The sequence below is a fragment of the Carcharhinus amblyrhynchos genome, unplaced genomic scaffold (genome assembly GCF_965287045.1).
Source record: "Carcharhinus amblyrhynchos unplaced genomic scaffold, sCarAmb.v2.hapA chromosome_1476, whole genome shotgun sequence".
NCBI classification, from domain to species: domain Eukaryota; kingdom Metazoa; phylum Chordata; class Chondrichthyes; order Carcharhiniformes; family Carcharhinidae; genus Carcharhinus; species Carcharhinus amblyrhynchos.
Window position 1 is genome coordinate 1 of NW_027651216.1, and position 17,162 is coordinate 17,162.

At 52.6% G+C, this 17,162-nt stretch overlaps 1 protein-coding gene across 1 annotated transcript; it reads right to left on the reverse strand.

Moving 5' to 3' along the window:
• Positions 1-1,198: 1,198 nt before the first annotated feature.
• Positions 1,199-10,815, reverse strand: myg1 (myg1 exonuclease). Its single transcript, XM_080185278.1, has 7 exons — positions 10,376-10,815; positions 7,672-7,784; positions 7,339-7,498; positions 5,711-5,860; positions 3,623-3,745; positions 2,609-2,790; positions 1,199-1,457 (listed from the first exon to the last, which is right to left on the reverse strand). The coding sequence occupies exons 1-7, from the start codon at positions 10,550-10,552 to the stop codon at positions 1,256-1,258; spliced, it is 1,107 nt and encodes a 368-aa protein (XP_080041404.1). The 5' UTR covers positions 10,553-10,815; the 3' UTR covers positions 1,199-1,255.
• Positions 10,816-17,162: the final 6,347 nt, after the last annotated feature.

Sequence of the window (17,162 nt, forward strand, 5' to 3'; positions counted from 1 at the left end):
CGCTAACCCACTGGGCTGCCCTGCTTGTGTATTCTAGGTCCTCTCAGAATAGAACGTAGAAAAAACTACAGCACAAACAGGCCCTTCGGCCCACAAGCTGCCCCGATGATATCCCTACCTACCAGGCCTATCTATAACCCCCAATCCCATTAAATCCCATGGACTCATCCAGAAGTCTCTGAAAAGACCCCAGCGAGTTCACCTCCACCACCACTGACGGCAGCCGATTCCACTCACTCACCACCCTCTGAGTGAAAAACTTACCCCCTGACATCTCCTCTGTACCTGCTCCCCAGCACCTTAAATCTGTGTCCTCTCGTAGCGACCATTTCAGCCCCTGGGAAATAGCCTCCGAGAATCCACCCTATCTATTCCTCTCAACGTCTTATAAACCTCTATCAGGTCGCCCTCTCAACCTTCGTCTCTCCAGGGAGAAGAGTCCCAGCTCCCTCAACCTATCCTCATGAGGCATGCCTCCCAATCCAGGCAACATCCTTGTAAATCTCCTCTGCACCCTCTCAATAGCTTCCAACATCCTTCCTGTAGTGAGGCGACCAGAACTGCACACAGTACTCCAAGTGGGGTCTGACCAGGGTCTTAGAATGAATGTTAATATTGTTCAACCTGTCCACCAAGATCCCTGTCAGGAAAGCCCCCAGGACATTTCACCCCCCACCGCCTTTCAACCGCCTGACCTCCGCCCACTCCCCCCCAAAACCCCCCCCCAGCCAAAAAAACCAGAGTGTCACTCAGTAATAGACAGAAAATCACCCCAGCGCACGGAGTAAAAGGGGACATGTCCCCTCTCTCTGTCTGACCCCAAAAACCCTAAACCTAACCCTTAACCTTTAACTCTAACCAAGGGCAAGGCATCACAAAGAGCAACAAGGGTTGGACAAGGGCCGAATGAGGCAGGACACAGAGTAAAAAGGGGGCATGTCCTCTCTCTCTGTCTGACCCCAGAAACCCTAACCCTAATTCACTAACACGAAGCCTTAGCCTGACCCTAAGCCTAAGGATTGGAGGTGAGCTGAAAGAAAAGTTGGGAGATCACGAAGAAAAGGAGACATGTCCCCTCTCTGCCCAACCCCAAAAACCTAACGCTAACCCCCAAACCTAACTCTAAACCATGACGCCAGTCTGAAGGATCTCCCGAGTTGATTCCTGAAGATATTGAGGAGGACACAAAGATTTTGACCAATCACGTTTTAATTTGCCACCGATTTGACCGCGCACACTCCCAGCTGGGTCATCGTCAGCTTGCCTCGGACACGGCGGGAGCTCCGTTGACCCCGGGCGCCTGGCGGAGGGCCGCCCGTGCCATCTCCAACACCCCCTCTTTGGTGACGTTTCCACCGATGAATCCATTGGCGTGGACGAAGACGCAGCCAGGGATCCCACTGAGGGCGGACAGCTCCGCGTCCCTGAGCCCCCTCCACTGCTCTGGCAAGGAGAGCCTGGAAAGACACAGGCCCTCACCGAGTTAGAGACCACAATCTAATGAGGCACACGCGCACTGATACTAAACAGCAATCCCGAGAGGGAAACCTCCACAAGCCATCACAACTATTTACACATTTGTGCTCTATCACAAGGTGATGGCTGCAATGAGAGTCAGGAGTAAAACAAAACATTTCAAATCGCTTTCAGAGATTTAAAACATTAAATTATAAAAAAAACTTAAACACACTAGATTACATTTACACAGTTAATAGTACTTTGAGTTTAACTTCGAGTCCCAACAAGGAATCCAATCGAGGGGTTCATATACAGAATAACAGATACCCGGGAGTGAGTTACAGACTGGAATCTAATCGAGGGGTTCGGGGGGGTTTATATATAGAATAACAGATACCCGGGAGTGAGTTACAGACTGGAATCTGAGTTACAGACTGGAATCTAATCGAGGGGTTCGGGGTGGTTTATATACAGAATAACAGATACCCGGGAGTGAGTTACAGACTGGAATCTAATCGAGGGGTTCAGGGTGGTTTATATATAGAATAACAGATACCCGGGAGTGAGTTACAGACTGGAATCTGAGTTACAGACTGGAATCTAATCGAGGGGTTCGGGGTGGTTTATATACAGAATAACAGATACCCGGGAGTGAGTTACAGACTGGAATCTAATCGAGGGGTTCGGGGTGGTTTATATATAGAATAACAGATACCCGGGAGTGAGTTACAGACTGGAATCTGAGTTACAGACTGGAATCTAATCGAGGGGTTCAGGGTGGTTTATATATAGAATAACAGATACCCGGGAGTGAGTTACAGACTGGAATCTGAGTTACAGACTGGAATCTAATCGAGGGGTTCGGGGTGGTTTATATACAGAATAACAGATACCCGGGAGTGAGTTACAGACTGGAATCTAATCGAGGGGTTCGGGGTGGTTTATATATAGAATAACAGATACCCGGGAGTGAGTTACAGACTGGAATCTGAGTTACAGACTGGAATCTAATCGAGGGGTTCGGGGTGGTTTATATACAGAATAACAGATACCCGGGAGTGAGTTACATGCTGGAATCTAATCGAGGGGTTCGGGGCGGGTTTATATATAGGATGGGTTACAAAGCAATGCCCTCTTCAGCGATACCCACCGGTTCTGGAAAGTTCTGAGACCCTCAGGTACGCACTGTATCCGCCACTGTGATCGCTGGTCCGTGTACAACACAAATTTGATGGGTGTTTGGACCTGAAACTCCTTCTCCAGATCAAACAGATGTTCCTTCCAAGGGCATCCCCCCCTTTCCAGCACCACGATCTCTCCACTGGGATCTTCCTGAAACAGTGAGAGGGAGACAGAGTGAGAGGGAGACAGAGGGAGGGAGGCGGAGGGAGGGAGGGAGGCGGAGGGAGGGAGACAGAGATAGAACAAAGGACAGAGGGAAAAGGAGAGTGAGAGCGACGCAGAGAAAAGCAGAGAGAGAGAAAGAGAGAGCAAGTGAAATGGAGACAGACAGAGCGACAGAGAGAAAGTGATAGAGGTAAAAATGGCCTCGATCCCAATCACTGGGGATCCAGACTAGATCAGAACCGGAGTCACTGACCCTTCGGCCCAACTTGTCCATGCTGCCCCCTTTTTATTTTAAAACCCCTAAGCTAATCCCAATTGCCCGTGTTTGCCCCCATATCCCTCTATACCCATCGTCCCCATGTAACTGTCTAAACGCTTTTTAAAAGACAAAATTGTCCCCGCCTCTACTACTGCCTCTGGCAGCTCGTTCCAGACACTCACCACCCTCTGGGTGAAAAAATTGCCCCCTCTGGACCCTTTTGTATCTCTCCCCTCTCACCTTAAACCTGTACCCTCTAGTTTTGGACTCCCCTACCTTTGGGGGAAAAGATATTGACTATCTAGCTGATCTGTGCCCCTCATTATTTTATAGACCTCTATAAGATCACCCCTCAGCCTCCTACGCTCCAGAGAAAAATGTCCCAGTCTATCCCAGCCTCTCCTTATAACTCAATCCATCAAAAGTCCCCGGGAGCATCCTAGTAAATCTTTTCTGCACTCTTTCTAGTTTAATAATATCCTTTCTATAATAGGGTGACCAGAACTGTACACAGTATTGTGATTAGGATTAGAGATAGTCGGTTCCTCGTATGCTCACCTTGTACCTCCGCTTCACTGCATCTTCGACCAGCGTCCGGGCTGGGAGCCATGCCTTGTGGTAATAGTTCACTCTTTCCATGAACTCAGATCCCACCAACTCCATGGCGCGGGCAAATCCCTTCTGGAAGAGATAAAGATGCGGCAAATGAGACAGGGCAGACTCGAGGAGCTGGAACCTGGGCGTAGGTACACCCACGGCGCTGTTAGGGAGGGAGTTCAGGATTGTGATTGGACATCAGTCAGTCCCCATGCGTGCGTGTGTGTGTGTGGTGTAGGTACACCCACGGTGTAGACAGAGGGGAACCTGTAGATGTGCTGTACTGTTCTCTGGGTCACACGTTCTGTAGACAGAGGGGAACCTGTAGATGTGCTGTACTGTTCTACGGGTCACACATTCTGTAGACAGAGGGGAACCTGTAGATGTGCTGTACTGTTCTCTGGGTCACATATTCTGTAGACAGAGGGGAACCTGTAAATGTGCTGCACTGTTCTACGGGTCACACATTCTGTAGACAGAGGGGAACGTCAAATCATAGAAACCCCACAGCACAGAAGGAGGCCATTCAGCCCATCGAGTCTGCACTGACCACAATCCCACCCAGGCCCTACCTCCATATCCCTATATATTTTACCCACTAATTCCTCTAACCTATGCATCTCAGGACACTAAGGAACAATTTTAACATGGCCAATCAGCCTAACCTGCACACCTTTGGACTGCGGGAGGAAACCGGAGCACCCAGAGGAAACCCACGCAGACACGGGGAGAATGTGCAAACTCTGCACAGACAGTGACCCGAGCTGGGAATCGAACCTGGGTCCCTGGCACTGTGAGGCAGCAGCGCTAACCCACTGTGTCACCGTGCCCCCGGGGAATCGAACCCGGGACCCTGGTGCTGTGAGGCAGCAGCGCTAACCCACTGTGTCACCGTGCCCCCGGGGAATCGAACCCGGGTCCCTGGCGCTGTGAGACAGCAGCGCTAACCCACTGCGTCACCGTGCTGCCGGGGAATCGAACCCGGGTCCCTGGCGCTGTGAGACAGCAGCGCTAACCCACTGTGTCGCCGTGCCCCCGGGGAATCGAACCCGGGTCCCTGGCGCCGTGAGACAGCAGCGCTAACCCACTGTGTCACCGTGCTGCCCCATTGCGAGAGGTTTGGAGTACAGGAGCTGGGAGGTGTTGTTGGAATTATCCAGGGGCCTCGGTGAGGCCACACCTGGAGTATTGTGTGTACAGTTTTGGGTCTCCTTATCTGAGGAAGGATGTTCCTCGCTATAGAGGGAGCGCAGTGAAGGGTTTACCATCCCCAGGGATGGGGGGGAGGGGGACTGATGTACGAGGAGAGATTGACCGGGTTAGGATAGTTTTCACTGGAGTTCGGGGTGGGGGGGGGAATCTCATAGAGAGATTTATAAAATTCTAACAGGACTGGACAGGGTCGATGCAGGGAGGGAGGGGGGGGGGAGAGTCCAGAACCAGGGGGTCTGAGGATTGGGGAATGGGGGGTAGACCATTTCGGAGGGAGGTGAGGAGACATTTCTTCACTCGGTCAGTCTGTGGGATTCATTCCCACAGGAAGGAGTTGATGATTAAACATTGGACGTATTCCAGAGGTGTCTGGATACAGGACTTGGGGGTGAACGGGATTATGGGGAGAAAGCAGGATTGGGCTGTTGAGTTGGACAGTCAGCCACGATGGAGATGAACGGGGGGGAGCAGGATGGAAGGGCCGAATGGCCTGCTCCTGCTCCTATCCCCTCTGGTTCTGAGGTTATAGAATTTTCTTCCACCTCCCCCCCTCCCCCCCACCCAGGCAGCCTGTTCCAGGGATTCACCACCCTCTGTGTATGAAACACTCGCCCCCCCCCCCCCACCACCCCCCCTCCCCCCGTTTACATCTCCCCTACACTTCCCCCCCACCCCCTCTTGGCTCTTGGGAGTTGAGCGAGGTAAAGGGGGAGGGATGTCGCGCCCGTCAGAGTGTTGTGTATCTGAGAGGAGGAAGGTGTCCCCCAAACAGGAGGGAGTGCCCTCATTACCTACCCCCCCCCCCCCCCCGCCTCCCCCTCCCTCCTTCCCGCTCACCTCAGTATCCTGGCTGTCAGCGTTCCAGGTGGGATTGAGGTGGGCCACCCGGGAGCTGAGGTTGGTGCTGATGCTGTAGCGAGGCTCCCCGTCGCACTGAGAAATCCCATTGTCGATCGCATCGATCTCCTCCACAAAATTCTCATACATCTGTGTGAGAGAGGGAGAGGGAGAGGGACAGAGGGACAGAGAGAGAGAGAGAGAGGGGTGGAGAGGGACACAGAGAGAGAGAGAGAGAGGGGTGGAGAGGGACACAGAGAGAGAGAGCGAGCCACAGACACAGAGAGAAAGCGAAAGACAGACAGAGAGACAGACAGAGAGACAGAGATGTTAAAGGGCTCAGTGTAACCCAAACAGGTCCTGGCGTGTGGGTGACAGTAACTTCATTGCAGTGTTAATGTAAACCAAACTCTCAGAACAAGGAGAATTCCAGCTCAGGAACAGGCCCTTCGGCCCCTCCTGCACCCACCATGCTGCCCCCCTCTGTCTGAACTAAACCCCCCTACCCTTCCGGGGACCCTATCCCTCTATTCCCATCCTATTCATGGATTTGTCCAGACGCCCCTTAAAACTCACTATCGTACCCGCTTCCACTCCCTCCCCCCGGCAGCGAGTTCCAGGCACCCACCCCCCTCTGTGTAAAAAAATCTGCCTCGTACATCTCCTTTAAACCTTGCCCCTCGCACCTTAAACCTGTGCCCCCCCCCCCCCCAGTAATTGACTCTTCCACCCTGGGGGGGGGAAAAGCTTCTGACTATCCACTCTGCCCCTCATAATCTTGTAGACTTCTATCAGGTCTCCCCCTCAACCCTCCGTCGCTCCAGTGAGAACAAACCAAGTTTCTCCAACCTCTCCTCGTAGCTAATGCCCCTCCAGACCAGGGGCAACATCCTGGTAAATCTTTTCTGTAACCCTCTCCAAAGCCTCCACATCCTTCTGGTAGTGTGGGTGACCCAGAATTGAACACTATATTCCAAGTGCGGCCTCACTAAGGTTCTATAAAGCTGCAACATGACTTGCCAATTTTTAAACTCAGTGTCCCCGGCCGATGAAGGCAAGCATGCCGTGTGCCTTCTTGACTACCTTCTCCAGCTGTGTTGCCACTTTCAGTGCCCTGTGTACCTGTACGCCCAGATCCCTCTGCCTATCAATACTCTGTGTACCTGTACACCCAGATCCCTCTGCCTATCAATACTCAGTGTACCTGTACGCCCAGATCCCTCTGCCTATCAATACTCAGTGTACCTGTACGCCCAGATCCCTCTGCCTATCAATACTCAGTGTACCTGTACGCCCAGATCCCTCTGCCTATCAATACTCAGTGTACCTGTACGCCCAGATCCCTCTGCCTATCAATACTCAGTGTACCTCTACGCCCAGATCCCTCTGCCTATCAATACTCAGTGTACCTGTACGCCCAGATCCCTCTGCCTATCAATACTGTGTACCTCTACGCCCAGATCCCTCTGCCTATCAATACTCAGTGTACCTGTACGCCCAGATCCCTCTGCCTATCGACACTCCTAAGGGTTGTGCCATTTACTGTATATTTCCTATCTGTGTTAGACCTTCCAAATTCTCACTGCGTCCCAATACACGGGACACGTTAATAAATGTGATCTCCTCACCTTGTCCTGTAAGATGTCCAGTCGGGGGTCTGTCCAGTCTGTCTGGACGAGTTGGGCCAGAATCCGGCGGCCGAAGTGAAAGTAAACCAGCCCGGCACTGCTCAGCTTGGTGGTCCAGCGACACTCGGGCCGGAGGCTGGACATGGTCTCCGAGAACGACCTGGAACCAGCAGCAATTGACCGTCAGTGTCCAGCCTGTCTCACTGGCCATTCAGCCCCTCCTCCTCCAGCCTGTTACACAGGAACAGGAGGAGGCCATTCAGCCCCTCTCTCGCTTTCACGCACACACTCTCACGCACACACACTCTGACACGCGGCGGGGGGGGTGCTCACCTCTGATGATGGTCGTAGCGGTGACGTTCAGAATCGTAGACCCCTCCCACATCCACCACCACATCGCACTCTGCGAGCTTCACCGGATCGCGGCTCCGAATAATTTCCGCATCCTGCGGAAGAATGACAGGATAACGTTACACTCTGTACAGTTACACAGTGAGTGATTCTTACCCTGCTGAATAAACAGTGACTCTGTACAGTTACACAGTGAGCGATCCTTACCCTGCTGAATAAACAGTGACTCTGTACAGTTACACAGTGAGTGATCCTTACCCTGCTGAATAAACAGTGACTCTGTACAGTTACACAGTGAGTGATCCTTACCCTGAATAAACAGTGTCTCTGTACAGTTACACAGTGAGCGATCCTTACCCTGCTGAATAAACAGTGACTCTGTACAGTTACACAGTGAGTGATCCTTACCCTGCTGAATAAACAGTGACTCTGTACAGTTACACAGTGAGTGATCCTTACCCTGCTGAATAAACAGTGACTCTGTACAGTTATGATGTGGGTATGCCGGCGTTGGACTGGCGTAAACACAGTAAAAAGTCTGACAACACCAGGTTTTAGTCCAACCGATTTATTTGATAATACTCACAAGCTTTCGAGGGGACTGCCTCTTCGTCAGGTGAATGGAGAGTTCTGGCCTCAGACAGAGCATATAAAGCACAGACAGTTTAGAGATTACTGATTAAAATGTGAATCCTTACACCTAACCTGCTGTTCAAGACCTGAAGTGGCTGACAATGTGAGTGGAAGGAGCACTGATCACAGGTTACAGAGATGTGTATTGTCTCCAGACAGCACAGTAAGTGAGGTTTTGAGGGATCTTGGGTTCATGTCGCACTATCTGTAACCCCCATGACTTGCCTGGGTTTGCAAAACCTCACTTACTGTACTGTCTAGAGACAATACACATCTCTGTAACCTGTGATCAGTGCTCCTTCCACTCACATTGTCAGCCACTTCAGGTCTTGAACAGCAGGTTAGGTGTAAGGATTCACATTTTAATCAGTAATCTCTAAACTGTCTGTGCTTTATATGCTCTGTCTGAGGCCAGAACTCTCCATTCACCTGACGAAGAGGCAGTCCCCTCGAAAGCTTGTGAGTATTATCAAATAAATCGGTTGGACTAAAACCTGGTGTTGTCAGACTTTTTACTCTGTACAGTTACACTGAATAAACAGTGAATAAACAGTGACTGTGTACAGTTACACAGTGAGCGATCCTTACCCTGCTGAATAAACAGTGACTGTGTACAGTTACACAGTGAGCGATCCTTACCCTGCTGAATAAACAGTGACTGTGTACAGTTACACAGTGAGCGATCCTTACCCTGCTGAATAAACAGTGACTCTGTACAGTTACACAGTGAGCAATCCTTACCCTGCTGAATAAACAGTGACTGTGTACAGTTACACAGTGAGCGATCCTTACCCTGCTGAATAAACAGTGACTCTGTACAGTTACACAGTGAGCGATCCTTACCCTGCTGAATAAACAGTGACTCTGTACAGTTACACAGTGAGCGATCCTTACCCTGCTGAATAAACAGTAACTCTGTACAGTTACACAGTGAGCGATCCTTACCCTGCTGAATAAACAGTGACTCTGTACAGTTACACAGTGAGCGATCCTTACCCTGCTGAATAAACAGTGACTCTGTACAGTTACACAGTGAGCGATCCTTACCCTGCTGAATAAACAGTGACTCTGTACAGTTACACAGTGAGTGATCCTTACCCTGCTGAATAAACAGTGACTCTGTACAGTTACACAGTGAGTGATCCTTACCCTGAATAAACAGTGTCTCTGTACAGTTACACAGTGAGCGATCCTTACCCTGCTGAATAAACAGTGACTCTGTACAGTTACACAGTGAGTGATCCTTACCCTGCTGAATAAACAGTGACTCTGTACAGTTACACAGTGAGTGACCCTTACCCTGCTGAATAAACAGTGTCTCTGTACAGTTACACAGTGAGTGATTCTTACGCTGCTGAATAAACAGTGACTCTGTACAGTTACACAGTGAGTGATCCTTACCCTGCTGAATAAACAGTGACTGTGTACAGTTACACAGTGAGTGATCCTTACCCTGCTGAATAAACAGTGGCTCTGTACAGTTACACAGTGAGTGATCCTTACCCTGCTGAATAGGACTGCAATTCCTCCTCCCTACCTGCAGTGCCGCTGTCCCTGGAGGACTGCAGTTTCCCCTTCCCGCCTGCAGTGTCCCCTTCCCGCCTGCAGTGTCGCTGCCCCTGGATGACTGCAGTTCACCCTCCCCGCCTGCAGTGTTATTGCCGCTGGAGGACTGCAGTTCACCCTCCCCGCCTGCAGTATCACTGCCGCTGGAGGACTGCGGCTCCCCCTCCCCGCCTGCAGTGTCACTGCCGCTGGAGGACTGCAGCTGCCCCTCCCCGCCTGCAGTGTCGCTGCCCCTGGATGACTGCAGTTCACCCTCCCCGCCTGCAGTGTTATTGCCGCTGGAGGACTGCAGTTCACCCTCCCCGCCTGCAGTATCACTGCCGCTGGAGGACTGCGGCTCCCCCTCCCCGCCTGCAGTATCACTGCCGCTGGAGCACTGCGGCTGCCCCTCCCCGCCGCAGGGGGCGGTGCTGAGCAGGCGGCCGGGAGGAATGGCGGTGAGAGAAACCGGCGGGTTGAAAGGGTTTTAAAATTCCGAAGAGATTACCTGGTACTCGGGCAGCCGCCGCAGCAGGAAACAGGCCAGCGCTTCGTCACAGTGGAAGGTGCCGTCGTGGGTCCCGATCCGGGGCCGGGGCCGAGGCCGCTTCTCCGCCACCGCCGCCATGAGCTGAGAGAGCCTGAGACCGCGGCGGAACCAAAAACCTGGAGCTGGGGAAGGCATTTCCGCTGGGACAGAGAGGCGCCACTTCCGGCCGCGGCCATCTTTGATAATCTCCTCCAATCAGCGGAGCGGGTGGAGGCCATCTTTAATACCGGCGTGGGCCACGTGAATAGCTGAGTGGCCATCTTTCACCCTGGCATAAATGTCCACTGCGGCATGGTTCGGCCATCTTTGATACTGGAGCCCCATTCATTCACTGGGATTTATTAGGATACAGTGAAAAGTATTGATTCTTACACCCTGTACAGACAGAGCATACCGTTCATAGAGAAGGAAAGGAGAGGGTGCAGAATGTAGTGTTACAGTCACAGCAAGGGTGTAGAGAAAGATCAGCTTAATATTTGATTTGATTTGATTTATTATTGTTATGTATATTGGGACACAGTGGAAAGTATTGTATGACCGGGTTAGGATAGTTTTCACTGGAGTTCGGGGTGTGGGGGGAATCTCATAGAGAGATTTATAAAATTCTAACAGGACTGGACACGGTTGATGCAGGGAGGGAGGGAGGGGGGGGGAGAGTCCAGAACCAGGGGGTCTGAGGATTGGGGAATGGGGGGTAGACCATTTCGGAGGGAGGTGAGGAGACATTTCTTCATTCGGTCAGTCTGTGGGATTCATTCTCACAGGAAGGAGTTGATGATTAAACATTGGACGTATTCCAGAGGTGTCTGGATACAGGACTTGGGGGTGAACGGGATTATGGGGAGAAAGCAGGATTGGGCTGTTGAGTTGGACGGTCAGCCACGATGGAGATGAACGGGGGGGGGGGGGAGCAGGCTGGAAGGGCAGAATGGCCTGCTCCTATCTGCTCTGTTTCTATGAAGTTTAGTTGTTTGGATAGAGTGAGATCTAGAGGGAGTAATATCTGTGTCAGGGTCAGTTCTCTACCAGAGAGAGAGAGATGCCGAGTCAATGATTAAATACACCCCCACCCCTCAGTTGGAAAAGGAAAAGAGAGTTTTTGGCTAAGAGCCTAATCTTCCAAAAATCACAAACTGCATCAGGGAGAAAGGTCTCTCCAAACCAAGGTCATCCATTTTGGTCGGAATAACAGCAAAATGGACTATTATTTAAATGGTAAAAAATTGCAGCGTGCCGCTGTGCAGAGGGATCTGGGCGTCCTTGTGCAGGAATCTCAAGGAGTTGGTTTGCAGCAGGAAATGAAGAAGGGAAATGGGATTTTATCCTTCATTGCGAGAGGGACAGAGTTTAAAAACAGCGAGGTTATGTTGTAGCTGTATAAGGTGCTGGTGAGGCCATACCTGGAGTTACTGTGAACAGTTTTAGGTCTCCTTACTTGAGAGCGGATATACTGGCACTGGAGGGGGTGCAGAGGAGATTCACTAGGCTGATTCCGGAGGGTTGGATTATAAGAAATAAGAACATAAGAAATAGGAGCAGGAGTAGGCCATCTAGCCCTTCGAGAGGAGAGACTGAGTAGACTGGGACTATACTCACTGGGATTCAGAAGAATGAGGGGGAGATCTGATAGAAACAGATAAGCTGATGAAGGGAATGGATAAGATAGAAGCAGGGAAGGTGTTTCCACTGGGGGGGTGAAACTAGAACTAGGGGGGGCATGGCCTCAAAATAAGGGGGAGCAGATTTGGGACTGGGTTGAGGAGGAACTTCTTCACCCAAAGGGTTGTGAATCTGTGGAATTCCCTGTCCCAGTTGAGGCTCCCTCATTGAATGTTCTTTAAGACAAGGAGAGATAGATTATTGAAGGAATTCAGGGTTACGGTGAGCGGGGAGGGTAAGTGGAGCTGAGTCCACGAGAAGATCAGCCATGGTCTTATTGAATGGAGGAGCAGGATCGAGGGGACAGATGGCCCACTCCTGCTCCTGGTTGTTAAAAACACAAATTGCGTGTGGTAACTATTTGCTGGATTTTCCGTACAGTACGGAAACTAATCAGATGTTGTTTCGATCGTTGAGGTAATGGATAGATTTGGAATGTGGCTGATTCACACAAACTGTCTGTGCGTGCGTGACCATTAAAGTCGTTACTCAGGTTTCGTGAAGTGACGACTTGTGTTTTACGCTTTAATAAACATTCTCTTCCTTCAATATCAACAGATCCCTTCGCTCGTGTTATCTGGGCAGGATACACATTTCATTCTTCATTCACAGTGACACAGTGGGTTAGCGCTGCTGTCTCACGGCACCAGGGACCCGGGTTCGATTCCCCGGCAGCACGGTGACACAGTGGGTTAGTGCTGCTGTCTCACAGCGCCAGGGACCCGGGTTCGATTCCCCGGCAGCACGGTGACACAGTGGGTTAGCGCTGCTGTCTCACGGCGCCAGGGACCCGGGTTCGATTCCCCAGGGGCACGGTGACACAGTGGGTTAGTGCTGCTGTCTCACGGCGCCAGGGACCCGGGTTCGATTCCCCGGGGGGCACGGTGACACAGTGGGTTAGCGCTGCTGCCTCACAGCGCCAGGGACCCGGGTTCCATTCCCTGGGGCTCGGGTCACTGTCTGTGTGGAGTATGCACATTCTCCCCGTGTCTGCGTGGGTTTCCTCCGGGTGCTCCGGTTTCCTCCCACAGTCTGAAAGACGTGCTGGTTTAGGGGTGCATTGGGCCGTGCTAAATTCTCCCTCAGTGTAACCTGAACAGGAGTGTGGGCGACTAGGGGGATTTTCACAGTGACTTCATTGCGGTGTTAATGTAAGCCTGACTTGTGACATTAAATAAAGTTTTTAAAAAGTGTGCGGGTCAGAACAGTCCCTCACCGTCCCCTCCAGAAGGTGGGGAAGCTGCCTTCTCGATCCCGTCGCAGTCCCCGTGTGTGGTGTAGGTACACCCACGGTGCTGTTAGGGAGGGAGGGAGTTCCAGGATTTTGACCCCAGCTGCAGTGAAGGAGGTTGGGATGGTGTGTGTGTGTGTATGGGGGGGGGGTGGGTGGGTGTGGATGGGGGGGGGGGGGGGGGAGCGGGGGCGGGTGTGGATGGGGGGGGCGGGGGCGGGTGTGGATGGGGGGGCGTGTGTGGATGGGGGGGCGTGTGTGGATGGGGGGGGCAGGGGCGTGTGTGGATGGGGGGGCAGGGGCGTGTGTGGATGGGGGGGGCAGGGGCGTGTGTGGATGGGGGGGCGGGGGCGTGTGTGGATGGGGGGGGCGGGGGCGTGTGTGGATGGGGGGGGCGGGGGCGTGTGTGGATGGGGGGGGCGGGGGCGTGTGTGGATGGGGGGGGGCGGGGGCGTGTGTGGATGGGGGGGGCGGGGGCGTGTGTGGATGGGGGGGGCGGGGGCGGGTGTGGATGGGGGGGGCGGGGGCGGGTGTGGATGGGGGGGGCGGGGGCGGGTGTGGATGGGGGGGGCGGGATGGGTGTGTATGGGGGGGCAGGGGTGTGTGTGGATGGGGGGGGATGGGTGTGGATTGGGGGGGGGCGAGTGATCTTGCAGGTGGGGGTGCTCCCCATGCGTCTGCTGCTGCCCCCCCCGTCCCTTTGGGTGAGGGGGTGGCAGGGTTGGGAGGAAGAAGTTGAGGGGTGCCGACTCCCTCCAACCCTCAGCAAAGCTGGGACTGGGAAGGGGTGGGGGGGGGGTTGCGGGGTGGGTGCAGGGGTATCCATCCTGGTCTCTGGAATCATCTCGAGGTCTTCTTGTTTCCAATCCGTACAGACACTGGCGACAGGAACTGAGAGAAGAGCCCTTTCCAACAGCCGGGAGTTTATTAACCATTGGCGGGGGGAGGATTTCGGAACACGTCCGCACCACGAATAAACAGACAGTTTAACACATAACCACAACACCTCAGCAGGAAGATTACAGTCACAGTAACAAGTTAAGGGAGGGTGGCACACTCACTTAGGTTACAGGTGGGTACGCACTCACTGTAACCAGGTTACAGGCAAATTACACCCTCGCTTTAACCAGATTACAGGCAAATCGCACCCTCTCAGTAACCAGGTTACAGGCGGATACGCACTCACTGTAACCAGGTTACAGGCAAATTACACCCTCACTTTAACCAGATTACAGGCAAATCACACCCTCTCAGTAACCAGGTTACAGGCAAATCGCATCCGCTCTGGAACCAGGTTACAGGCAAATTACACCCTCTCTAACCAGGTTACAGGCGGATACACACTCACTGTAACCAGGTTACAGGCAAATTACACCCTCTCTGGAACCAGGTTACAGGTAAATTACATACAGTAATCAGGTTACAGGCGGATTACGCACTCACGGTAAATACCACCCCTCAACATTACAATTCATCTTCACGGGCTCCGGTATGAATTTGGACGCCCGGCGTCTCCGAGGCTGGGAGGAGGAGGAGGCTGGAACTCGCTGACCAGGAGGTCCCGGCTGCAGCCTCGAGGGGCACCCAGAAACCGGGCCGGGGGTGAGGCCGAACCGGGAGGGGAGGTGGGAGGTGGTGAGACCGGGGTGGGGGTGAGACGGGGCCGGGGGCCGTTAGGCTTTGGCAGTTCCAGACTGCGAGGCGTTGAGATTTGCCATCTGCTGGATCTTCTGGTTCAACATCTCAATCACAGCTGTGAACAAAGAGAAACATCTCAGTTCCACTGAGTCAACACACACACAACACTGACACACAGAGTACACACAACACACACACACACTGACACACAGAGTACACACAACACACACACACACTGACACACAGAGTACACACAACACTGACACACAGAGTACACACAACACACACACACAGAGTACACACAACACACACACACAGAGTACACACAACACACACACAGAGTACACACAACACTGACACACAGAGTACACACAACACTGACACACAGAGTACACACAACACTGACACACAGAGTACACACAACACACACACAACACTGACACACAGAGTACACACAACACTGACACACAGAGTACACACAACACACACAACACTGACACACAGAGTACACACAACACTGACACACAGAGTACACACAACACACACACAACACTGACACACAGAGTACACACAACACACACACACAGAGTACACACAACACACACACAGAGTACACACAACACACACACAACACTGACACACAGAGTACACACAACACACACACAACACTGACACACAGAGTACACACAACACACACACAACACTGAGTACACACAACACACGCAACACTGACACACAGAGTACACACAACACACACTGACACACAGAGTACACACAACACACACACAACACTGACACACAGAGTACACACAACACACACACAACACTGACACACAGAGTACACACAACACACACTGACACACAGAGTACACACAACACACACACAGAGTACACACAACACACACACACACTGACACACAGAGTACACACAACACACACACAGAGTACACACAACACACACACAGACAGAGTACACACAACACTGACACACAGTACACACAACACACACTGACACACAGAGTACACACAACACACACACACAACACTGACACACAGAGTACACACAACACACACACAACACACACACACAGAGTACACACAACACACACACACACAACACTGACACACAGAGTACACACAACACACACAACACTGACACACACAGTACACACAACACTGACACACAGCGTACACACAACACACGCAACACTGACACACAGAGTACACACAACACACACGCAACACTGACACACAGAGTACACACAACACTGACACACAGTACACACAACACACACACAACACTGACACACAGAGTACACACAACACTGACACACAGAGTACACACAACACTGACACACAGAGTACACACAACACTGACACAGAGCACACGCAACACATGCACGCACACACACATAACAGACACACATGCACAGACAGGCATGCACCCACCCAACACAGACTCGTGCACACTTGCACATGCAACAGACACACACATGCAAGACAGCACACGCAACACATTCACGCGCACACACGCACTCTCACTGACCCGTACACTCATTCATGTATTCACACACACTCACACAGGATTCACACACAGTGAGTTTCTCTCTCTCACACACAGCGGATCAGATTCTGAGTTCCCCAAATACTAATTTCCAATCCCCGCTCCCCGCTCCGGTCCAGCCAGTCCGGAGACTCTGTTTTACTCACCCTGCTTCATGGTGTATTTCTCCTGTAGCGCCGGCTGTACTTTCTCAATCTGTTTCGTCAGAAATTCCACTTTCCTCTTAAAGAAATCACGGGCTTCCTCAACAGTCTGTAACCCAGATCGCGGAGTTAAACCTCAGCACCGAACCTCCCACAGTGCGGCGCTCCCTCAGCACTGACCCTCCCCACACAGTGCGGCGCTCCCTCAGCACTGACCCTCCCCACACAGTGCGGCGCTCCCTCAGCACCGACCCTCCCCACACAGTGCGGCGCTCCCTCAGCACCGACCCTCCCCACACAGTGCGGCGCTCCCTCAGCACTGACCCTCCCCACACAGTGCGGCGCTCCCTCAGCACTGACCCTCCCCACACAGTGCGGCGCTCCCTCAGCACTGACCCTCCCCACACAGTGCGGCGCTCCCTCAGCACTGACCCTGCCCACACAGTGCGGCGCTCCCTCAGCACTGACCCTCCCCACACAGTGCGGCGCTCCCTCAGCACTGACCCTCCC